The sequence below is a fragment of the Podarcis gaigeae genome, assembly GCF_964106915.1.
Source record: "Podarcis gaigeae genome assembly, chromosome: 11".
In the NCBI taxonomy this organism is placed as follows: Eukaryota; Metazoa; Chordata; class Lepidosauria; order Squamata; family Lacertidae; genus Podarcis; species Podarcis gaigeae.
The window spans coordinates 50,206,345-50,229,559 of record NC_139687.1 but is presented as its reverse complement, the minus strand read 5'-3'; the positions used below and the strand labels follow the sequence as shown (position 1 = coordinate 50,229,559).

General features: G+C 43.9%; 1 protein-coding gene across 16 annotated transcripts in view; it reads left to right on the top strand.

The window, feature by feature from the left end:
* NEDD4L (NEDD4 like E3 ubiquitin protein ligase) overlaps window positions 1–23,215 on the top strand; it is a 257,321-nt gene that overhangs the window by 81,020 nt on the left and 153,086 nt on the right. For all 16 annotated transcript variants that reach the window (XM_083702600.1, XM_083702596.1, XM_083702595.1 and 13 more), the window contains exon 2: window positions 5,249–5,322. In XM_083702600.1, coding sequence (XP_083558726.1) covers window positions 5,249–5,322 — 74 coding nt within the window. The remainder of the gene's footprint in view (window positions 1–5,248; window positions 5,323–23,215) is intronic.

The window sequence follows — 23,215 nt, the reverse complement described above, 5'->3', positions numbered from 1 at the left end:
CCAGAGCGCACGGAAACGCTGTTTACCTTCCTGCCACAGCGGTACCTATTTATCTATTTGCACTGGTGTGCTTTTGAACAGCTAGGTTGGCAGGAGCTGGGACAGAGCAATGGAAGCTCACATAGTGGTATGCCAGTGCTGCTGCTCCAGCGCTGTACGGACGGTTCCGGGATCCCTTCGTCGCCGCTACAGAGGATCCTCTACATGCAGCTGTAGTGGCAATGGAGAGATCCCACTGCTGTCCGTACGATGCTTGAGCGGCACTGGCAGCAAATCGCTATGTACAGCGCATGTGCGGTGTTGCTACGTACAGCGCATGTGTGCGCCGCCGTACATGTGCTGTACATAGTGGTTTGCCGCTGGCACTGGGATCCTCTGCTCTGCTGCAAGCCCCCGCAGGGTGTGTTCTTGTCAAACCCCCCCCCCCCCAGACATACCAAGAACTCAGGCAAATATAAGTTTCAGTAGTGGGAGTGGTCCCTACTCGCAAATCAGTAGTCAATTGTAACAAAAATTAATCCATTTTCTACGTTTCTCAGAGATAACAACTACGTGTGGGTAGATCAACATGTATCTTGAAAATAACAGCATATATTCTTCAAACTTGCACAACCCTTTAAAAATTAGCTGATGAAGGAGAATACACCGAAACAGGGCTCTGTCCTGGTTTCTGATCCATAATTGACTTCTGACTTCTGCTCAATGATTGAAACTAAGACCTTCACGTCGAATCTGACTATGGACTAACGTGAACTTATCTCTACTAATTCTGTAATGAATTATTGTGTTATATATATCCTTATGAGTTTGAGTTTGTAATCTCTGTTTTGAGTTTGTAATCTCTATTTGAGTTTGTAATCCTTGACAGAATACAACAACAATAATCTTTATTACGGTCCAGAGACCAGCAAAACATTACAAATCAATACAGAGTTCATACAGCCTACCTCCAGGTTAATCAAGCACTTTGTTTGGAATATAGGGCTCATTTGTTCTTGCAACCACCGATAAAAACTTTGCCACTGCCAAGGTTCTAGCTTTTGTCCGGTCTTCCAGTAGGAACCTGACATAGTGAGCCTCTGACTCATATTTTCAAATGGATTGCTCGGTCCCTGCTCCTGCCAACCTAGCAGTTTGAAAGCACATCAAATGCAAGTAGATAAATAGGTACCGCTCCGTCGGGAAGGTAAATGGCGTTTCCGTGTACTGCTCTGGTTTGCCAGAAGCGGCTTAGTCATGCTGGCCACATGACCCGGAAGCTGTTCACCGGCTCCCTCGGCCAATAAAGCGAGATGAGCGCCGCAACCCCAGAGTCGGCCACGACTGGACCTAATGGTCAGGGTTCCCTTTAGCTTTATCTTACCTCCCAGGTCCCTAGTCCTACACTCTAGCCACCCTGCCAACGAGTAGATTGATTTCTGTGTTGCTTTTTATTCAAATAAATCCCAAAGCGGCTTACAAACAAAAGATAAAAATAACACAGTGGAACATCACAAATACAGCATAAATCATATAGAATACTTAACAAATCATCGGTAAAACCATCTCGCAAATAAAACCATTACCATCTATGTAACACTATTAACAAAACAACCAGAAAATAAGCTAAACATCACAGTTACACCAAAAATCATAGGATTCTCCGAGTACGACAGCATTCATATCTATAAAACAATATTAAAACATTAACAAAATAGCAACAAAGCCCTGTTGAATTTGCACACATGCTCCCTCCTCCACCATGACTCAAACTTTCATTCTATTCAATGCATCAAAATATACCTGCACATAATGCTCTCCAAGTCAGCAGAGAAAACATTATTTTTTTACATTCCACCCTGTACAAAAGTGTTTGAAATTCTGTGTTGTTGGTTTTTTATGAGGGACTTGTGCAACAATAATAGAATGGTAGAGTTGGAAGGGACCACGAGGGTCATCTAGTCCAACCCCCTGCAATGCAGGAATTTTTCACCCAACATGGGGCTCAAACCCACAGCCCTGAGATTAAGAGTCTCTTGCTCTCCCAAATGAGCTATCCTTGATTGCCCCATGTCCAAAATGCTGTGCTTCTCCCCCACCCCATGTAAATTAATCTGAAACAATGACCCTGTCCTTTTATTATACATAGAGAACGCCCTCCATTTTCCAAGATGCACACCCATCTTGGAGCAATGGAAATAATCCACGGGCCTGGCTCATTACAAAGAGGCAGTTCTCTTTAGAAGACCCAGGCCTGTTATGAGGTGATGCAGATGTATAATTTTCCCTGGCCTTCCTAAAAGGCAGAGGTAGAAGCATTTCTCTGCTCAGAATTAGGTCAAATAATTTTTGACTGTTGCTGAAAACCGGTGTGCATGTCTAAGGCCTTTTGTGGTTTGGTTTCCTGTAATTAATCTCTTTCTGTATTCCTCACCTTGTCTGCAAAGTGAAACTGATACTCTCTCTTGATGTTTTAGCTACTTTAGAATTCAGAACAGGATTTTTTTTTATTTTTTAAATGTAAATATTGCACATATAGAGCTTGTGGTTAGGATAGATTAAGTCACTCTGGGCTTAATTATTTGTAAGGAGTTTTATACTTCCCTTTTAGTTTACATTCCCAGAAGTTTTGATGGTTGAGCAGATACGCCGCCCCTTATCAGGGCATTTGCTGTAAGGGCAAATCAGCTGGGCTAAAAATTAATTTGTTGTTTTATTCGTGTTCCTCAGTCAAATCACTACAAACAAGACCGTCACCTCCCCCTCAGGCTTACAGTCCTAGTGAAGACACAGCGCTATAAAGGGGAATGGATTGTGAGGCAGTTGGGAAATAGTGGTGGATGTGAGCTCACGCAAGGGATGTGTATGGCGGAGCAAAAGAACTATTGATAGATCTCATGAGTAACTGGGGGGAAGGCTGTGTAGCTCAGTGGATGGAGCCATCGGCTTTGTGTGCAGAAAATGCCAGGCATCTTCGGTAAGGTTAAGTTATAGTTCGCACAACACTGGGCTAATGCACCAATGATCTGCCTTGAAATATGGCAGCCACCCAGTTCTCCTGTGATTTCCAACAGATCCACAATGGTTTCTGATTCCCAATTGTTTAAACCAGTGGTTCCCAATTAGCAAAGAGCTGTGGGAACCCCTGTTTTTCAAAAGCCAAGTGATGGACCCCCCCGCTTTTGAAATGTTTGTGGTGCAGGCCCCCGTGCGCATATGTGAAATTGTGTAAAATGGGAAGCACCCTGGTGGCTTGCGAGGAGACCCTTTCTGGAGCCTGAAGAGGAATGTATGGGGAGCATCTCCTCGCAAGCAAGGAGGACGCACTGTTTTCAAATTCCTGGCACCACACGTATGTGCAGTTGCGTGCAGATAGGTAAAGGTAAAGGGACCCCTGACCATTAGGTCCAGTCGTGACTGACTCTGGGGTTGCGACGCTCATCTCGAGGGAGCCGGTGTACAGCTTCCGGGTCATGTGGCCACCATGACTAAGCCGCTTCTGGCGAACCAGAGCAGCGCACGGAAACGCCATTTACCTTCCCGCCAGAGCTGTACCTATTTATCTACGTACACTTTGACGTGCTTTCGAACTGCTTGGTTGGCAGGAGCAGGGACCGAGCAATCCATTTGAAAATATGAGTCAGAGGCTCACTATGTCAGGTGTTATATTTACAGTTATTTGGTTTTATTGATTTCTGATTAATTGGGCAGAATGTAACTTGAAACCCCGGGGATGGGGAACTTGTGTCTCTCCATCTGTTGTTGCTGGGCTCCCAACTACCATCAGCATAGCCAGCAGTCATGGATTACGGGAACTGGACTCCAATGGCGTCTGTAGGGCTACTGTGTGCCCTACACCAGTTTGGTGTAGTGGTTAAGAGCGGTAGTCTCGTAATCTGGGGAATCAGGTTCGCGTCTCTGCTCCTCCACATGCAGCTGCTGGGTGGCCTTGGGCCAGTCACACTTCTTTGAAATCTCTCAGCCCCACTCACCTCACAGAGTGTTTGTTGTGGGGGAGGAAGGGAAAGGAGATTGTTAGCCGCTTTGAGACTCCTTAAAGGGAGTGAAAGGCAGGATATCAAATCCAAACTCTTCTTCTTCTACTGGTTCTTCATCCCTGCTGCACACATCCCCTTGTTCCTCCACAAGTAAAAGGGACTAGACACTTGGCATTTTAAAATGAAAGCTTGAACATTCAGCGAGGAGCCTGTGGTAATCTGTGATGAGATCTCTTCCCAATATCCAAAACCCTGCTTCACAACAGTTTAATGTTTCTTCCACATTGCAGATATTTTGCCATGGAGGGCAAGTCTCCCTATGACTTGAGCACTTGAGGGGCAAATGGCCGGCAAACAAAAAAAGTGTTTGGTGTCTGATATCAGTGATGCTTTTTTGACCTGATGGAGGTAGACAGGGCCAGCCCAAGGCATTTTTATAGACTTGAGGCAGATCCCAAAAGGACAACACCCCCCTCCCCCCGCTAGGGAAGATTTGCATCAGAAACAAGGGGAGAAAGAAAGATCGATATGTTGTCCCGGTGGATCCTGCCACCTGAGGCCATCGCCTCACCTTGCCGCACGAGTGAGCTGGCCCTAGAGGCAGATCTTGGAGCATATAGATTGCCTACCATAATACTACAACTACTACTACTAATAATAATAAATATATTTATACCCTGCCCATCTGGCTGGGCTTCCCCAGCCACTCTGGGTGGCTTCCAACAAAATATTAAAATACAGTAATGCATCAAACATTAAAAGCTTCCCTAAACAGGGCTGACTTCAGGTGTCTTCTAAAAGTCTGGTAGTTGTTTGTTCTCTTTGACATCTGGTGGGAGGGCGTTCCACAGGGCGGGTGCCACTACCGAGAAGGCCCTCTGCCTGGTTCCCTGTAACTTGGCTTCTCTCAGTGAGGGATCCGCCAGAAGGCCCTCGGTGCTGGACCTCAGTGTCCAGGTAGAACAATGGGGGTTCTGCCGTTTAGGGCTTTAAAGAAGGTTCTGCTTTGTGGCGTTTAGCATCCCAGCTTGATTTGTTTGTAGCTTTCTCCTCCAGTTGGTCGACCTGGTGGTCCCTGGAGTCGGGAATTGATGTCTGGATCCCAGAACTCCCTTCTAATTGTAACCCCCCACCCCAATGTGTCTTTTGGGTTATAAGAGCCGTAATGGAGATTTAATTTTATTCCACTTAAATGCTGCTCGCATTTGTATTTGCAAACTTTAACAAGCCTATTTTAAGACCTTGCTCTTTTCATTTTCGTTTTCTAACAGGAGGAGTCTCGTATCCTTAGAGTTAAGGTTGTAGCTGGAATAGATCTAGCCAAAAAGGACATCTTTGGAGCCAGGTATGTACATTCCTCTTTTTTTATTGCTCCTGTGGCAGCAGAATCTAAATTACTGAGGCAATTGCCTCTTTTGTGTTGGCAGCATTAACTTTTCAAAAAAGACAGAAACTATTAGTAAACTGGGAAAAAAACCTGTATCTGCTTCCTTTAATTTATGCCCTTCAATGCAATTCGATTGGTTTGTATTTTGCTTGGATTTATATGCCGTGCTGTTATGATGATGGGGTTTTTTTGTGTGTGCTAAAATAATAATAATAATAAACCATCCAATTTGCCAATCATTTGTATCCTACTCCCTTTCATTTCTTAAAAAAGGCACCTATATTGAGGTTTGGGTAATATGCATATTTGTTATAACAATAATGGGGGGGGGGAGTGGAGGATTCATGAACTACAGTAACTTGTATAAAGTAGCAGCTAAGTATAGAAGCTATGAACAAGGAAGCTCTTGCTCAAACCTCATTTGATTCATGTGACTTTCAGAAATCCTGAAGCTGTGTTTGCATGTCATAATAAACCATGGTTCATCATAACAGGAGTGAACCTAGTCTCCCCACGGGTTCGTGCACTCTCTTTCCTCCTCTGACACAGCTTTGAGGAGTATTTCAAATGCTTTTGCTCCTGTTTTGGATTAACCACAGTTTGCAGTGTCAGGCAAACCCAACAAACTGCAGTTAATCTTAACAGTAGTTTGCCTGAAACAAGAAACTTCAAACCATGGTTTATGTATCTGGAGAGTTCCATGAAGCATGAATAAGATTAAAAACTGTTTAGGGTCTGAATTAAGCCGTAGTTTATCAAAAACTGAAACAAAAGGTTCAGATTCTTTATGAGCAGGGGAGGAGGCAGAATGCACAAGTTGAGGGATGCATAGAGTTGTTCATGTCACCAAAACCCATAGCTGAGGGTGACACTGTAATTAAGCCTATTCCCCTATGTGCAATATGAGGACAGTAGTTATGGAATTACTTTTATGGGGTTGTTAGTATTATACTAAAATAATATATGTGAACTATTTCAAAATCAACATCATTGCCATTTCAAACTCTTTTAATTCTTTGTCAGGCCGATTTGGTGTTGAATAATGTGGTGTTGATGATGGAAGGACCTAGTTTTTTGTGTGTTTTGGTTGGAATACCTGTGATGTTTTCATACAGTGTGTGTTACACTGCTCTAAAGACCAAGGTTGCCCATAGCCATGGACAACAACAATACCAATAACAGCACCCCAACAGATGTTTGTCCCCATTGTTCAGCCCAGATACCTAGGTCAAGCTCTGAGGGCCTCTGTTGGTTCCCTCACTGCGAGAAGTGAGGTTGCAGGGAACCAGGCAGAGGGCCTTCTTGGTGGTGGTGCCCGCCCTGTGAAATGCCCTCCCGTCAGATGTCAAAGAGATAAATAATTATACAACCTTCTGTAGACACCTGAAGGCAGTCCATTAGTGTGTGATGTTCTCTTGTGTTTTTGCGTGTTCTGTTGGAAGCTGCTCAGAGTGGTTAGGGCAACCCAGTCAGATGGATAGGGTACAAATTATTATTATGAAATGAGAAAACCACTGCAAAATGGGTGAATAATATACTCTGTTTTTTAAAAAATGCAGTTGCATGTACTGTTAGGTTTACAGACTTTGCCAAGAACAGAATGCCCCCCTCTCTTGTATTCATGGCGCAGGACGCTCCCCCTGGTGGCTGATGAGGATATAGGTAGAATACTTAGGGGACTAAGTACATGTGGCAAATTTGCTCTCCAATTATTTATTGCTCTCTAGGCATTTCCCCCTTTGCCTCTCTGCTGTTCCTGTTTGCATCATGCTTCTTAGATTGCAAGCTTTTATTTTAAACCTTAAACTGACTTGAGCGCTTTGCCAGATCGGTGGGGGATAAATGCAGCAAGTATTTATATAAATGAATTTCTATAAATACAGATGTATCAAACATCTGGAACTTGCCTTGGTGGGCCCTTTTAATGCAAAATGATCTTCCTACCAAAATGATAAAAGTTTCATCACTTCCTCTTGTTGTGCAAGCTTCCTGGGTGAGGTTCTAGTTTTGGATCCACAAGTTCCTTGTTTGAAATCTTCTTCCCCTAAAACCAAAGGCTGCCTCTTCTGTTCTGTTTTCTCTCACCCCACTGCAATCTCGTTTAATGGCAGATTGCTCCTATTTTGCATAATTACCAAAAACACTATTAATTAGGCAACCCAAGTGACTGCGAACACTTAAAAAAAATTTTACATAAAATTGTCTGGATATCTGTGGGGCACAATATGATGTTTTGTGTGTGTGGAGGAGGGTTTGCAGAACATGATCAGGCATGGTGATGAATCAGACCTTCGAAATAGCTAGGTACTTAAAACTGCAGCAATTTCAAGTCGTGAAGCAGCAGCTCTCTATTCCTTAATATGCCTTCTCCAGAATGACTTCCACTTTGGATCTTGATAAAGGTAAAGGCGCCCCTGACCATTAGGTCCAGTTGGGGCCGACTCTGGGGTGGCGGCGCTCATCTCGCTTTATTGGCTGAGGGAGCCGGCGAACAGCTTCCAGGTCATGTGGCCAGCATGACTAAGCCGCTTCTGGCGAACCAGAGCAGCGCACGAAAACACCGTTTACCTTCCCGCCAGAGCGGTACCTATTTATCTACTTGCACTTTGACGTGCTTTCGAAATGCTAGGTTGGCAGGAGCAGGGACCGAGCAACGGGAGCTCACCTCGTCGTGGGGATTCGAACCGCCAACCTTCTGATCGGCAAGTCCTAGGCTTAACCCACGGCACCACTAGGCATCAGGTATGAACAGGATGTGCCTTGTAACTCTTATAAAATTAGAACTTGGGCACATCCAAACTGAAAGTTGGAAGGTTCAGGAGAGACAAAAGGAGGTATGGTTAAACTATGGAATTTACTGCTTATAGACATAGTGTTGGCCAGGACTTTGGACGGCTTTAAAGGGATCTGGACCTATTCATGGAGGAATTTATCTGCTATTATATGTTCTACTGACCATACTGAATACAGTATGTCTCTGTATCAGCGTTCGAAATTCGCCAGGTGCCAGGCGCATTTTGCACCTGGCAATCGACCACTTGCGACCAAGTGGGGATGTCTGGGCGCCAGGATGGTGCATGATGTCTCCACCACCTGGAGGTGCATGCCTGGGGATCCTTGGACCTTGGTTGCTTTCACACGGTAATGCCACATCCCGTAGAATTATATCCATCTGCACAATCAGAATGAATTTCAGGAACCAAAAAGTTGTATTGAAAGATACAACTTTCGAGCTCTCTGGCCCCAAAACGGCAACTGGACCTTCCGTTTTGGCGACTGTAACCCTGGTTTGAGGAGCCATTTGGTGCCTGGTTTATATATCTGAGTTTCTAACACTGCCCTGTATTTCTGGAAACAGCACGTGGGGTGACTGCGGTGGTACACATGTGAACTTCTCATAAGCATCTTTTTGGCCACTGTGAGAACAGGATGCTGGACTAGATGGGCCTTTGGCCTGATCCAGCATAGCTCTCGTATTCTTAAAGTAGAGTGCAGTGCCAATGAGCAAAGGAATATTGAGAGAGGAGAGAGTGCTGGGAAATGGTTTCTTCAGATTAAACGCATCTGCCCGGTGCTTTTCAGGTCAAAACCATTATTCAGAGGCGATTAGGTATATATAGTAGTGTCTCACAATAATTCTCCCTTTGCTGTCTGCAGGACTTTTTGGCAGATTTGGCTTTCATTGCGCATCTTGTATCACTGCTGAGCTTTTAAAATCCCGTTGGCTTTATTGCTGTCAGTCTGGAATATGCAACCTGAATTTAGTTTTCATGTTTCAGTCTAACGAAGGAGTGAGTCCACCACCTTCCAAAGCCGTCTGTGCCTCTGATCTTTATAGCACCAGGCATGCCTTCCTAATGTTTAGTCGAAATCCCCTTTCTTATAACTGGGATCCATTGATTTGGATCCTGCCCTCTGGAGCAGCCTTCTGCATCCTGCAGATGTCTCGGACTACGACTCCCATCAGACCCAGCCAACATGGACAACGGTCAGGAATCATGGGAGTTGTAGTCCAAATCCTCTGGAGGGCACCACATTGGCGAAGACTGCTTTGGTTCCCCATCAGCTAAGTTGTATGGATCCCCTACTTTTGAAACTTTTGGTATGTCTATGGTAGTTTTTGTTATGTGAATGGTGCCGCTGACCCATAGGCGAGTCTCCCCCCCCCCCCGACCATCAATTGGGAACCACTGATCTATGTGACTGCCCTTCAGTTGATGTGGGCTATCATATTCCCTCTTACGATTATCTCTTCTCCAGGATAAGCCTTCTCTGCTTCTCAGATCTCTCTTTGTATAAAAACCTTGTGCTTTTAAAATAGCTTGTGCCCTTTTTCTGGCGGGAAGATAGTAAATACATATTACCATCAATAAATATTAATGGTGACAAAGTGGATTGAGTTGTGCGGCAATGCTTTCAAGTCTACCAGCTGCTCATTAAAGGACCACAAGGTTTTAAGCGGGAGCAAGGTTTGTTCTTAAAACTAAGGAACACACTTTACAAGTTCATAACTGCTGCAGGCCTTATGGAACTGGATTAGCTTTGGCTGTAGCATCAAAGCTTGATGCATCTCATTAGAGCTCCACATTTTAACCTTCCATGGCTGGAATAAAAAGAAAGAGCAAACCGACTAGGAAGTTCAGAGGGTGACACTGGAGAGGTTTAGCAGGGCAACCCCAATGCCCTTTTAACATATGCAAAAAACACCAATAGACAAAACAACAAGTAATGTGAGAGGGAGGTTAGGCCTCTGTCCCTCTCCTGAAATCTGAGTTGACTTGTTACATTTCAGGTGTCATTTTAACCACTAAAGGATGGATATGCTTGCAAAGCTTGAAGGTGTTGGTTCATCAGAATGTGTGCCAGTTGATCGAAATGTTCAGGAAGGTGCCTTGAGTGACGTCGGCGCAAATCCTTTTAACAGATACCTTCCATGGAATGTCTCTAGAGTGATTGTCTGCAGAACAATACTGTTTACCAGAATAAGGCCAATTTAGTAGGAAAGTGTGTCTTTCCCTTCTCACCTGACCAAGTGCATCCTGCTCCCAGGCATGTTTACGTAGAATTAAAGGTAAAGGGACCCCTGACCATTAGGTCCAGTTGTGGCCGACTCTGGGGTTGCGGCGCTCATCTCGCTTTACTGGCCGAGGGAGCCGGCGTACAGCTTCCGGGTCATGTGGCCAGCATGACTAAGCCGCTTCTGGCGAACCAGAGCAGCGCACAGAAACGCTGTTTACCTTCCTGCCGGAGTGGGACCTATTGATCTACTTGCACTTTGACGTGCTTTCGAACTGCTAGGTTGGCAGGAGCAGGGACCGAGCAACGGGAGCTCACCCCATCGCGGGGATTCAAACTGCTGACCTGATCTGCAAGTCCTAGGCTCTGTGGTTTAAACCACCCGCGTCCCTTACATGGAATTAGGTCCCACTAAATTTAATAGTGTTTCCTCCTGAGTGAAGAGGGGTTGGTGCTTTAGAATGCATTCTTTCCATGACAGGAAGTGGGATTCCCGTATAAGCCTGAGGTTCCCTACTTGCCTGTTAAAAATTAAGCAGCTTGCATAGAAATGGGGAGGAGGGTGGGAGAGTCTTGTTTTAAAGCCTTTGGTGGTTGTCCTGAACTTCTGGTGAATCTTTCACTGGTGCTCCACACCTGATAACATCTTTTCTCTTTCACCATTGAAGAAGCTCAAGGGCAGACCAGTCCCACACTGCAGTGCTGATCTATTTTGGCCAGTGGAAGCTCCTGCCACAATAAACCTGCTAGGTGCTATGGGGTTTGGCCTCCCCAATTCCTTCAGTGATTTTGGTACACCAAAGGCATTTCTCAGCTTCTGCGAGGAGGCAATATGAGCTGGCCAGCAAACCCGATTGTGCCAGATTGTTGTGCACTTCTTAACATCATCGAAGAAAGGTTCTCTCTGTCTTGTTCTTCCAAACGTTGTCCTTGATGCCCTCTTTCACTTGATCATTCATTTTTCAAGTCGTTACTATTCATAGAATCATAGAGTTGGAAGAGACCACAATGGCCATCGAGTCCAACCCCCTGCCAAGCAGGAAACACCATCAGAGCATCCTGACATATGGTTGTCAAGCCTCTGCTTAAAGACCTCCAAAGAAGGAGACTCCACCACACTCCTTGGCAGCAAATTCCACTGTCGAACAGCTCTTACTGTCAGGAAGTTCTTCCTAATGTTTAGGTGGAATCTTCTTTCTTGTAGTTTGGATCCATTGCTCCGTGTTCGCTTCTCTGGAGCAGCAGAAAACAACCTTCCTCCCTCCTTTATGTGACAACCTTTTATATATTTGAACATGGCTATCATATCACCCCTTAACCTCCTCTTCTCCAGGCTAAACATTCGAGCACATTTCAGTTGACGCACAACGCTGCTTGCATGGAGAGCGAGAACAAAACGACTGTTTACTATGTTTTATGGAGGGTTATTAAAACAGCCCGAATCAAGGGCCCTTGTTTTACTTCCCTTCTCCTTGCCCCTGTGTCCTTGGAGGTGATTTGTTCGTGCGCAAGAGATACGGACTGCCTGACCCATGCGGAAGTTTAAACCAAATGATTTCAGTCCGGGCTCCTTTGTATTACAACCTTGTTGGATCTGTACAGGACTCCCAACTTCTTCACCCTGAAGCAGTGCTTCTCTGTCAACAACATATGTTCTGTTCTGCACCAGTGTGGGGCTTGGTATCTGCAGCATCCTGAGGGCTGCTGTGCTGTCTGCTCCAGAGGGGACCTGAGCAAGATTTTCAGTGGATTGGGTAAGATTTTCAGTGCTCTGATTAAAAACATAAGAAATGGCCTGCTTAAAGATTGATATAAGATTTAGCGCCTGCTATTCCATCAAAGAAAACCTAATGCAAATGTTCTATAGGTGGTTTATGACACCTTCGAAACTCGCCAATATATATAAGTTAGAATCCAATCTGTGTTGGAAATGTAAGGAGGTGGAGGGGACTATGATCCATGTATGGTGGAGCTGTGAAAAAGTTAAAGAATTCTGGGGATGTGTCCACGAGGATTTAAAAAAGATGTTTAACATTTCTATAGGAAAAAAACCCAGAGGTGTACCTATTGGGCATCTTAGGAAAGGATATCCTACAAGATAAGGAAAGATTATTCTTTTATGCTACAGCCGCAGCCAGACTATTACTTGCAAAGAACTGGGAAGGAAACATTATACCCACAAAAGAGGATTGGATATGTAAATTATGTGAGTTTATAGGAATGGCGAAGTTAACAGCAGCCATAAGACACCAGACAATCAGATACTAAGGTCAGAGTGGCAATGCTTTGAGGATTATATGAAAAAACACTGCTCTAAGGATAACATGTTGACATGTATAGATTAAGTTTGTAAAGTACAATTAGAAAAAATTAATATTCTAAGAACATTAAGGATGAGATACAAAAGACGCAATGTTAACAAGAACTTAAAGATTAAGGGATGGTGAGTATTGGGGGAGGGAAGTCACATGGGTGTATTATTTGTTTTCTTTTTATGGTTATTATTTTGCATTTTTTGTATTTTTGATTGATTAGCATATGTTTCTGAAAATAAAAAATAAATAAAAAGAAAAAAGAGATGGCCTGCTGGACCACACCAATGGCCCATCAGGTCCAGCGTTCTGTTTTCACAGTGGCCTTTTGTTGCTAGTATAGAAATGAGTACAAGTGTGCTTTAATTGCAAAATGTAATTCAAAAGGCCTCACTTTGATTTGACTCTTCTTTGTATGGAATCTGAGCTACTTTGGCCAAGCGCCTTAGATTTCTTTTTTAAAACTCAGGTGATTCCATTGTGACCAGAGACAATGACTCAGAATGGGCTTTGTAGATGTTTGGAATCGTATTTTGCATCTGAAATGCACCCAAAGTTATTGGAAGCAATCGTGAAACTATGCGAACGCTTTAAAATTCTTGCTTTTCGTTTTGCAAGTTTGCTGCTGCGTCAGCTCTGTGTTAACATTAAGCCATGAGTAATACCATTTTATGTGGACTTGGGTCAATACCAGGCAGGTCTGAACACCAAGGCAGCTGCTCAGTTTTCTATTCCGCTGTAGTGTTTCTCACATAAAATTCTGGTATTTCTTGTCTGCTGTTGGATGGAGGCAGGGCACTGAAAGCTCTGAGGATGAGAGCAAGTTCCTTATTTACGAAATATGTGTAGGAGCAATGCTAAATTAGCAGGAGGTTCATAACAGGGTTCCCTGCAGCCCTGTTTGACTAAATCGCCAGGCTAAGGGGTGTTATCCAAGGTTAGCTAGGCCTGTTTCGATTCCATTGGCAGTAGCTAGCTGAACCTGGGCCGGCCGGCCACAAAATCCCAATAATTCACAGGAGAGGAACCCAATCAGGACTGCCTTGTTGAAGCCAACACTGTGAAAAAGTCTCTCACCTCCCACTGCTCCATGTCCCTGCAGCCTCTCTTTGGATTGCTGTAAGATAAGCCCAGCTAGGCCCCATCTGCACTAAACATTTAAAGCGGCATCATACCATTTTAGACAGCGATGGCTCCCTGCGCCAAGAAACAATCTCCATTTCAAGAGTTCCCTAGAAAACAGGCATGACAGCTCAATACAGTCATACCTCATGTTACGTTTGCTTCAGGTTGTGCGTTTTCAGGCTGCGTCCCGCAAGTACTGGAAAGGGTTACTTCTGGGTTTCGCCACTCGCGCATGTGCAGACACGCAAAATGACGTCACACACATGCGCAGAAGAGGCAAATCACGACCCGCATGCGCAGATGCGGGTTGCGTTCCTTTTAGGTTGCAAATGGGGCTCTGGAACGGATCCCGTTTGCAACCAGAGGTACCACTGTATTTGTTTCAAGGGGGCCAGGCCCCTTTCACCTCCAAGTGGCGCTCTGGGCATTGTGTCATGTGTGTGACATGTGAATTGGGTTCAGTGGCCGGCTCCTCCAGAGAGCGCTCAGCCTCCTCCGCCGTGTGTGCAATGTGTGCCGCCCTTGCCCCCCGTCTTGGGGACTTATTATTTCTACCCCGCCCATCTGGCTGGGTTTCCCCAGCCACTCTGGGCGGCTTCCAACAAAAGATTAAAAATACATTAAAACATCAGTAATTAGAAACTTTCCTAGACAGGGCTGCCTTCAGATGTCTTCTAAAAGTCAGATAGTTATTTATTTCCTTGACATCTGATGGGAGGTTCTTAAGGTGGTGGTCTGAGGAAAGGTTGCAAAACTGGGCGCTGCACTTTTCCGCCCTTGACATCAGAATTAAGGCCAGATTCATTGACCTTTCATATAGCCCAGGCATAGGCAAACTCGGCCCTCCCGATGTTTTGAGACTACAATTCCCATCATTCCTGACCACTGGTCCTGTTAGCTAGGGATGATGGGAGTTGTAGTCCCAAAAGATCTGGAGGGCCGAGTTTGCCTATGCCTGGAATGCATCTCTGCATCTCTCTCTCTCTCTCTCTCTCTCTCTCTCTCTCTCTCAGTAGGAAATGTGTGTTTCAATACGTTGCTTCCTTCCCACTTGCAGTTTTGTGTAAGTTTTACCTGTATTGAAAATAAAAATAATAAAATATGCACTGTTGCATCTATTTTAGTCAATGTGTTTTGAGTAGAGCAGTTGTCATCAACTGTATGGGTTTATTTGGAATTATTCTCTTCCCTAAATCAGCAGAGGGAGAGAGAACACACATAAACTTGCTTTTCCAAGGAAACTGGATAGAAGAGTGATACAGTATAATTAATCACACAGAGCTGAAAGAGGAATTTCCTCCATCTCTCTGTACTTTTCAAGGGAGTAGAGGATGGCCACACTCATGGCCAAGAGAGCAGTGATTGGGAGAACTTGGGAGACTTCCTGGGTTCTAGGGGAAGACCTCAAGGCCACCAGTGGTGCCTATGAAGTCCACACTGGCAACCCTTGGAATAGATTAATCTGGTTCAGCTACTGAGGTTGAAATCTTAAATACGCCTCCTTAAGAGTTAAGTCCCATTGATCTTGGTAGAACTTGGGTTCCAGGTAGATGGGCACAGGATGGTGCTGTAAACGCTGCAGACCCAATTTCAGAGAGAGCAGCTTAACATCTACATAGGAAACATCTCATGGAGAACTTAAGAACTTAAGCACATTTCAGGTATGTAATTTCCGCAATTGTGCCATTCTGCAATGGGGCTGTGCAGGAGAAAGACTGGCTTTCTCTTGCCTCCTTATGTCTCCAGCCCAGTTGGAATACTTTATAGGTTACACATGCAAATAATTCACCCTGAAGTCAACAAAAAGGGGTAGATCTCCTCCCTCCCATGACAAAACACAGATCGATGTTTAAGATATGGGAGGGTCAGGGTTTACAAGAGGATTCCTTTCCCGCAGAGTCCGGCAGCGGTGAATTTATAGCTTATACGTGCAGTTTGCTGTTCCTCTCTGCCGTCATCGTGGTGCAACTTTGAAAATGCATCCAGCAGTCGTGGTTTAGGTATTTGTTCGCCAGTGCCTTTGGAGTCCAGCCTGCCACTTTAAGCATTTGACTGTGGGGCCGGTAAGTATAATTTTCTAAGAGCCCTTCTCATTTTCTCAGCAAGACCAGTGAAATAGACCCATGAACATAAAGGAATGAATAGTAATGGGTAGCACTGCTTAGGCAGAGGTTCTACAGCAATTGTAGTCTAGAAGTCGTTCAGTGTACAGCATTTCATATGAAATTCATTTCTTTTCTACTTCAGTAAACTTACGTTGCTGCATAAGCCCAGTTTCATTGGTGTTTTATGAATTGTACCCACTAAGAGATAATGTAGTTAATTTAGTCATGTCCCTTAATTACAGTGGGTCTACTCTCAGTAAGCCCAAATTGGATTCAGTCTTGTGTATGTGTGTGTATATCTGCTGATTAAAATGGACTTTATAATTTTTAGATTCAGGTAGGTAGGTAGCCCTGTTGGTCTGACACAGACGAAATAAATAAATAAAATTAAAAAACTGTCCAGTAGCACCAGGCAAACGACCCCTGACAGTTAAGTCAGGTCACAAACGACTCTAGGGTTGTGGCGCTCATCTCGCTTTACTGGCCGAGGGAGCCAACGTTTGTCCACAGACAGTTTTTCCAGGTTATGTGAAGAAGTGTGCATGCACACGAAAACTTATACCCAGAACAAACTTAGTTGGTCTCTAAGGTGCTACTGGACAATTTTTATTTTTATTTTTTAAAAATTACAATTTTCATTTTTAAATGCGCTGCTGACTAAGCCACCAGCCCATTTTCACAGATCAGTATATATTTGTGGATGGGGTGAACTTTTGATAATGCAACTGTTTTTCAAATCCCTTTCATAGGGCATTGTTTAGAATTTTCCCACTCCTTGCATGCTTGTAAAATGTTGCTACCCTTTTGCCATTCTTGAAGGGGGCTGAGAACTTGCAAATACATTGTTTTATGCTGAACTTTTCAAAGTGGAATTGCAGCTCAATCAGAAACTCCTAAGGTTATCTCTGGTCTTCCAAAGTCACTGACTGAATTCAGATATCATGCCATCCCCAGCTTTCTTTTGAATCCGATTGAGAATCCTAACCATGGTTTGAACTCTGTATACAGTACAGGCAAACAAGTGTTTAGAGATGGCTGTATACTTAGCACTCTCATATCTAGATTCAGGGACCTTCAATGGTGTGTCAACGTATGTAACTGTGATTTATCAGTTCGGGTACATATTATGAATCCATAGTTTCAGGCAGTGATTTCTGATTTACTAGCCAATTTCAAGCATGGTTTGTCTTTCTAGACATTGCACTTAAACCTATTAACCATTGTTTATAGGGAATCCTATGTGTGTCTACTTTGAAGTAAGCCCCGTTGAATTCAGTGGAGTTTTACTCCCAAGTTAAACATGTAAGAATGCCGGCTGTGTGTGCCTGAATCAAGCCACTACGGACTCGGTTTTCCATTCACTGTAATTAAGCATGTCTGAAAAAGAGAGCTGTCCTTTTCACTGCATATGGATCGAATCTAGTTAATAAACTCCGGTCCCCTCGTCTTTAAAAAACAACACCAACACATTTGCTTTCTTGCCTATTTTCACAAAAAGGAGCTTGGTTGCAAATACAGTTGTTTGCTGGGATGATAGAGAAACTGGAAGATATGTTTGCTGGGAACATTGTTTTGTATAACTGCATAAAATAAACCAGTATAATGCAGCCAAATTATTAATACGTTGTGAGTAGGGATGGCAGATCCTGTACGTTTTAGTTTCTTAATTCCTTAGTCTTAGATTCATTTCTTCACATTTTCATATCAGTTTGCATTTTAAAAAAAGATACTCACAAAAAATAATCTGCATCAATTCTAATATAGAGATGTGCGTAACAGACACATTTTTGCAAGCAATTTCCTTAGTGGAAGCTTATCGAATATATGTGAATTTTTATACACATTAATTGTCTGGAAAATTGCACTGCACCATTTGGAAAAGTTCCCATGTGGGAAGACGGCTGCATTTTGGTTTTCATATTCTGCGAAGTGTTAATTTGGTAGGCTCGCAATGTGAACCGAATTGAATTCCTTCCCCATCCCTTGTTTGTGAGTTAATCCAGACATTTTTAAACCTCCTTTGGCAGCTCTCCCCAGCTGCATTTGAAGGTCTACAATTTTTGTGAATTAACAGTGCACGTAACTGGAAACTTTTGCTTGCTGCTGGAATGCTTTGGCATCGTGTGGAGGTGCATATGGGGAGGACCCAGGTCACATGACCGCCACCCTCCCCGCTTTTTGTGGGAAAACTGTTGCACAAATCAGCTCTTATGTACATGGTCCTCTGTGTGGAGTTCCCACAACATGTGTCAGGTGTGCGTGCAGGAGCCAGACCCTGTGACCAGTAGGACTTTGCAGGACTGGGGCCTTCCTAAGTTTGTTTTGAAGAGGCAAGGCATGGCCACACAGGTGAGGCTGATTGGTAACTAACAGCACCTGGTGGCAAGAGCCAGGAAGGGATATAAGGTCAGCATTTCCCTTCAGCTCTTTGCCACAGCAACACGTTCCCTGCCTTGTTGCGTTTGGCTCCTTGATCCTTGGGCCCTTGACTTCGTGACTCCTTCTTGACCCTTGGTTTCTTGACTCCCGGCTCTCGGACTCTTGGCTTCCTGACTCCTGGCTTCTGGACTCCCGTTCCTGCTCCCACCCCACCATCTTGCCCCCGCTCCTGATGTGCCCAGCCGGGACTTCGATCGCCTGTGAACAGGACTGTGACAACATGTGCCTCTTTCAGTACACAGGAAGCTGCCTTTCTACTAGGTCACAGTATGTACTGGTCTATATTGTCTGATCTGCTCTGTTCTGACCAGTGGAGGCTTTCTAGGATCTTAAGCAGAGGACTTTCCCATCACCTGCTGCCTAAGATCTTTTTAACTGGAGATGAGAGAGACTGAATGTGTGTCTCTTTGCAAGCAAAGCATGAGCTCTACCTTTAGATCGTCCCTCCTGTTTGGTGGATATGAAGGGCCTGTGCCATTGTTTCATCACATAAATGGGACTAGGGCATGTGGCATTTCAAAAAATCATAGAGTTGGAAGGGGACACAAGGGTCATCTAGTCCAACCCCCTGCAATGCAGGAATCGTTTACCCAACATGGGCCTTCAACCCATGACTCTGAGATCAAGAGTCTCACGCTCTTGGAGAACTTTTTACCATATGTGGTGGGAATGCCAAAAGGTTAAAGGGTTTTGGGAGAGTATATATAATGAAATGAAGAAAATGTTAAAATATACCTTTGTTAAAAGACCGGAGGCGTTCCTGCTGGGTCTGGTGGGAAGGGAGATCAAGAAGAAAGATCATAAGCTATTCCAATATGCAACAACAGCAGCAAGGGTCTTAATAGCCAAAAATTGGAAATTAGAAGGTATACCGTCATTGGAGGATTGGAGATCGAAATTATTAGAATATGCGGAGATGGACAGGTTGACAGGAAAAATCAGATACATAAAGGATCAGAGGTTTGTCAAAGACTGGGAAAGTTTCACAAAATATCTGGAAAATCTAATTGATGATCAGATAACTCTGGTGGGTTTCAAAGATGCTCTGTAAGAGGTAAAGGGTAATGTCCAAAAGGAAATGTACAAATGGAAATGACTTATGGCATTACAAACAAAGAAACGCAGAAATAATGTTTATTAGTAGTATGGACGATTCGTGGTAAGACTGAAGGAAGTCATCTTCTTATAGAATATGTAGAGAATTGTTATGTTTGTTTGTATTTTGATTTTGTAAACCAATAAAAATTATGCACAAAAAAAAAAAAAGTCATAGGGCCATAAAGATTGCTGCATGTTGCTTTAAGGGTGTAATGCTGTTAGGTAATATTTTGACCAGCTCATTTGAGTCTTCAGATGTAACAATCTCTTAGAGCTAAACCACAAAGCCAAATTACAGGTTGCCTTAATCAGGCATGGCCAAACTTGGCCCTCTAGATGTTTGGGACTACAGTTCCCATCATCCCTGACCACTGGTCCTGTTAGCTAGGGACAATGGGAGTTGTAGTCCAAAAAACATGTGGAGAGCAAGTTTGGCTATGCTTGCCTTAAATGCATTATGACACCCTCCCACCCCCTTGCAAACACATCTCCCTGCCATTAACATGATATTGGTTGCAGATGTGTGATTTGACATTCTGCTCAGCATTGCCAATGTAGCAGAGAAAGCTGAGCCATAGTAATGCTGCATTATGTATGATATGTGCTTAACAACAACAAATTATTATTTATATGCCATCCATCTGACTGGGTTGCACCAGCCACTATGGGAGCCTCCCAACAAAATATTAAAAACAATAAAATAGAAAACACTAAAAACTCCTCTATACAGGACTGTCTTCAGATGTCTTCTGAAAGTCAAGTATTAAGTAAGCGGTTCTCAAATGTTTTTTTCTTCGTTTTCCTGGACAGCTTGACAATTCTCTGGAGGAATTGGTGGACCACAACTTTTTTCTTCTTCAGTGCTGCTTTCAAAAGCAGACCTGTATTATGAAATTCATGGGCACTAGGATAGCTCAGTTGCTTAGAGTGTGGTGCTGAAAACGCCAAAAGTTGCAGGTTCAATTCCTATATAGAACAGCTGCATATTCTTTCATCGCAAAGAGTTGGACTACATGATCTGCAGGGTCCCTTCCAATTCTATGATCCACCTTTCTATGATCAGGCTAACACAGAAGAGTCTGTTTAAGTTGGGGGAAAATGAGTATTGTTGTAAAAATTTATATACCTGCCTTACATTTCGAGAAGAAACGCAAAGGTGCTTCACACACAAGTGAAAGCCAACAACAAATTAACAAGTATTGGGCAATTATAAAAATATAGCTACACGTAATTAAAATACCTAGCAAAATGATTTCATCAAAACATCTGCAATTAAAACGTATAATAAACAAGCTCGTTAAAATGTAGCTCCAATGGTTAAAAGAACAATTTAAACAGAAGGTTGAAGCCAGGAGATCAGGGAACAATTGTCTAAACAGGTGTTTCTTCCAGAGATGGCAGAACGCCAGTACTGATGGGGCAACTTACATTTCAGCAGGGAGGGCATTGCACGACAGCGGTGCGACTGGTGGAAACGTCCATCTCTGTGTTGCCACCAACCTGAATAGTCGGTCAGGCCATGGCAAAACTACCTAGGTTCAATTTCTAAATTGCTATACTGCCCTTCATCCAGAAGATCACAGGGCAGTTTAACATACAAAACATTTCTGGGCAGTAAATGGGAAGGGGTCCTACCCTGGTCCAGAGTTGTTTAGGGCTTTGTATGCAAGTAATAAGACCTTAAAGCTCGTTTAGTGGTTAATAGGCAGTCAGTGCATATATCACTTAGCACTGGTGTCCAGAGTCAAACCCAAAGCATGGTCCCATAGGCAGTGTGGTGTAGTGGTTGGAGCCAAGGATGCCCATTCATCAACATGGGCAGTTCAGCAGACCCAGCCCCTCAGCTTGGCTTCCCTTTTGCATGCTGATTGCAGCATCTGGGCTTGATGAGGTCTGTGACCCTCACCTGTTCTGAACCTACTGTAGCTGAGGAATCATACACCTTCTCCCAGAGCTAGCGAGCCCCACCTGGCCAGCTAGAAATCTGGGTTGTGGGCCCTTTCCTGCCTCAGCCCCCTGGTGCACTCCTGCTTCTGCTCCCTATTCCTCAGAGCCCATTGTGTTTGGGGAGACAGGGACCCTCTGGTTCTGGTGATGGGTCCTGCTGTTCTGGTTCCTGTGCATTGACCTTCATCACCCTGTGAGTACTTCCTTTCCCACTCCCTGCTTGCCCCGGTGTGTCCCAGTCCCAGATCCATACCTTGTCGGGATCCTCTTCCTCCATTCCCTCTTCCCTGTGACACTGGCCATGTCTGGCTGGGGCTGATGGAAATCTTCATCACCTGGAGGGGTGACCACACTACCTTCTCCTGCTTTTTCTGTGGTGCCAGATGCGCTCTGGCCTACTTAGATGCACAGCTCCAGAGCTTCCACCTTTTTAATTCTACCAGCACTTGCACTTTCTTGGGTATTTCATCACTAAACCTTCTGACCTACCCAGTGTCCTGGTTCAGAACACAAAGACACCCAGGGTAGATTTTTAATGGAGGCAATTTCGATTGCAAGGAAACAGGCCACTTTAAGATTTTCCTTTTTGTATGCGACATTCAAAATATATTCCATGGGGAAGGTGTTTGGATGCTTGACTTGTCAAGACAGAGACTGCAGTTTATAGTTCTTATGCAATTCTTCTTTTTACCGCAGTAAGGAGTAGAAACATCAAATCCTCAGACTGAAATACACACACACACACAAATGTTTTGTAAATGACTAAACACAGATTCTGATAGTGGGATGCTGTTTATGCAAGAGCAAGGAATAAATACCCATTGGATTATTCGTAGCACAGTCAAATCGATTTTAGAATCAATGAGACTAAATAGGTTTAAAGTCAGGCTACATCAGCATAACTCACTTGTGAACTGGACTGCTTAGACTAATAATACATGCCACAGAAATAATCTAATCCTTTTAACCCTGCGTGCATGCATTGATACTTAGGGATTTGAACTCTTAACACAGCCAGTGGGATGTATTTGCACTGAAACTAAAGTTTAGTGCACAGAGTTGATATTGTGGTGACACAGATTCTGATTGCTAGGTGTGTTTTGTTTTTGTGTTTTGTTTTTTAAAGTGTTCATGGGTGACTAGAGGGCCAAGCCCAACATTAAATAGTAAATCAGACATTGCACAGAAAACACGTGTAACTATTTCAGTGTTGATGCTTAAAAATGAAAATAGCTGTGAGAGGCTGCAGACTTTTCTGGAAGATATTCGTATTTTTCTTTGTGGGTGGAAATGCAGTGTCTGAATTTTGCACTTCTGCAAAATCTGCTTGAAAGAGGCAAAATTGGGACAAGTGCACACACCATAAGCAGTAGTCCCACTTTCAAATTACATTCCATGAAGAAATAACTACCTGCCACTCAGTGTTCGAAATTAGCCAGGCGCTAGGCACATTTTGCACCTGGCTATTGGCCACTTGCAACCAGGTGGAGATGCCTGGGCACTAGGATGCTGCATGACGATTGCACCATCTGGAGGTGCATGGCTGGAGATCATTGGATCTTGACTGTTTTCATATACATCCTGTGGAATTCTGCACAACCAGAATGAATTTCAGAAACCAAATTGCTTTTTTCTGTGCAGGCTGAGCAGGAGCAGTGAACAAGGTTATAGTTAATTGTTGTTGCTTTTCTCCACTCCCCCCCCCCCCGCCTTGCTCACATTGTGAAGAATATTCTTACATTATGACTGGTTCGTGTCACCCTTAAGAAAAAGAGGTAGAAATAGACCAATATATATGTGGACTGTTCC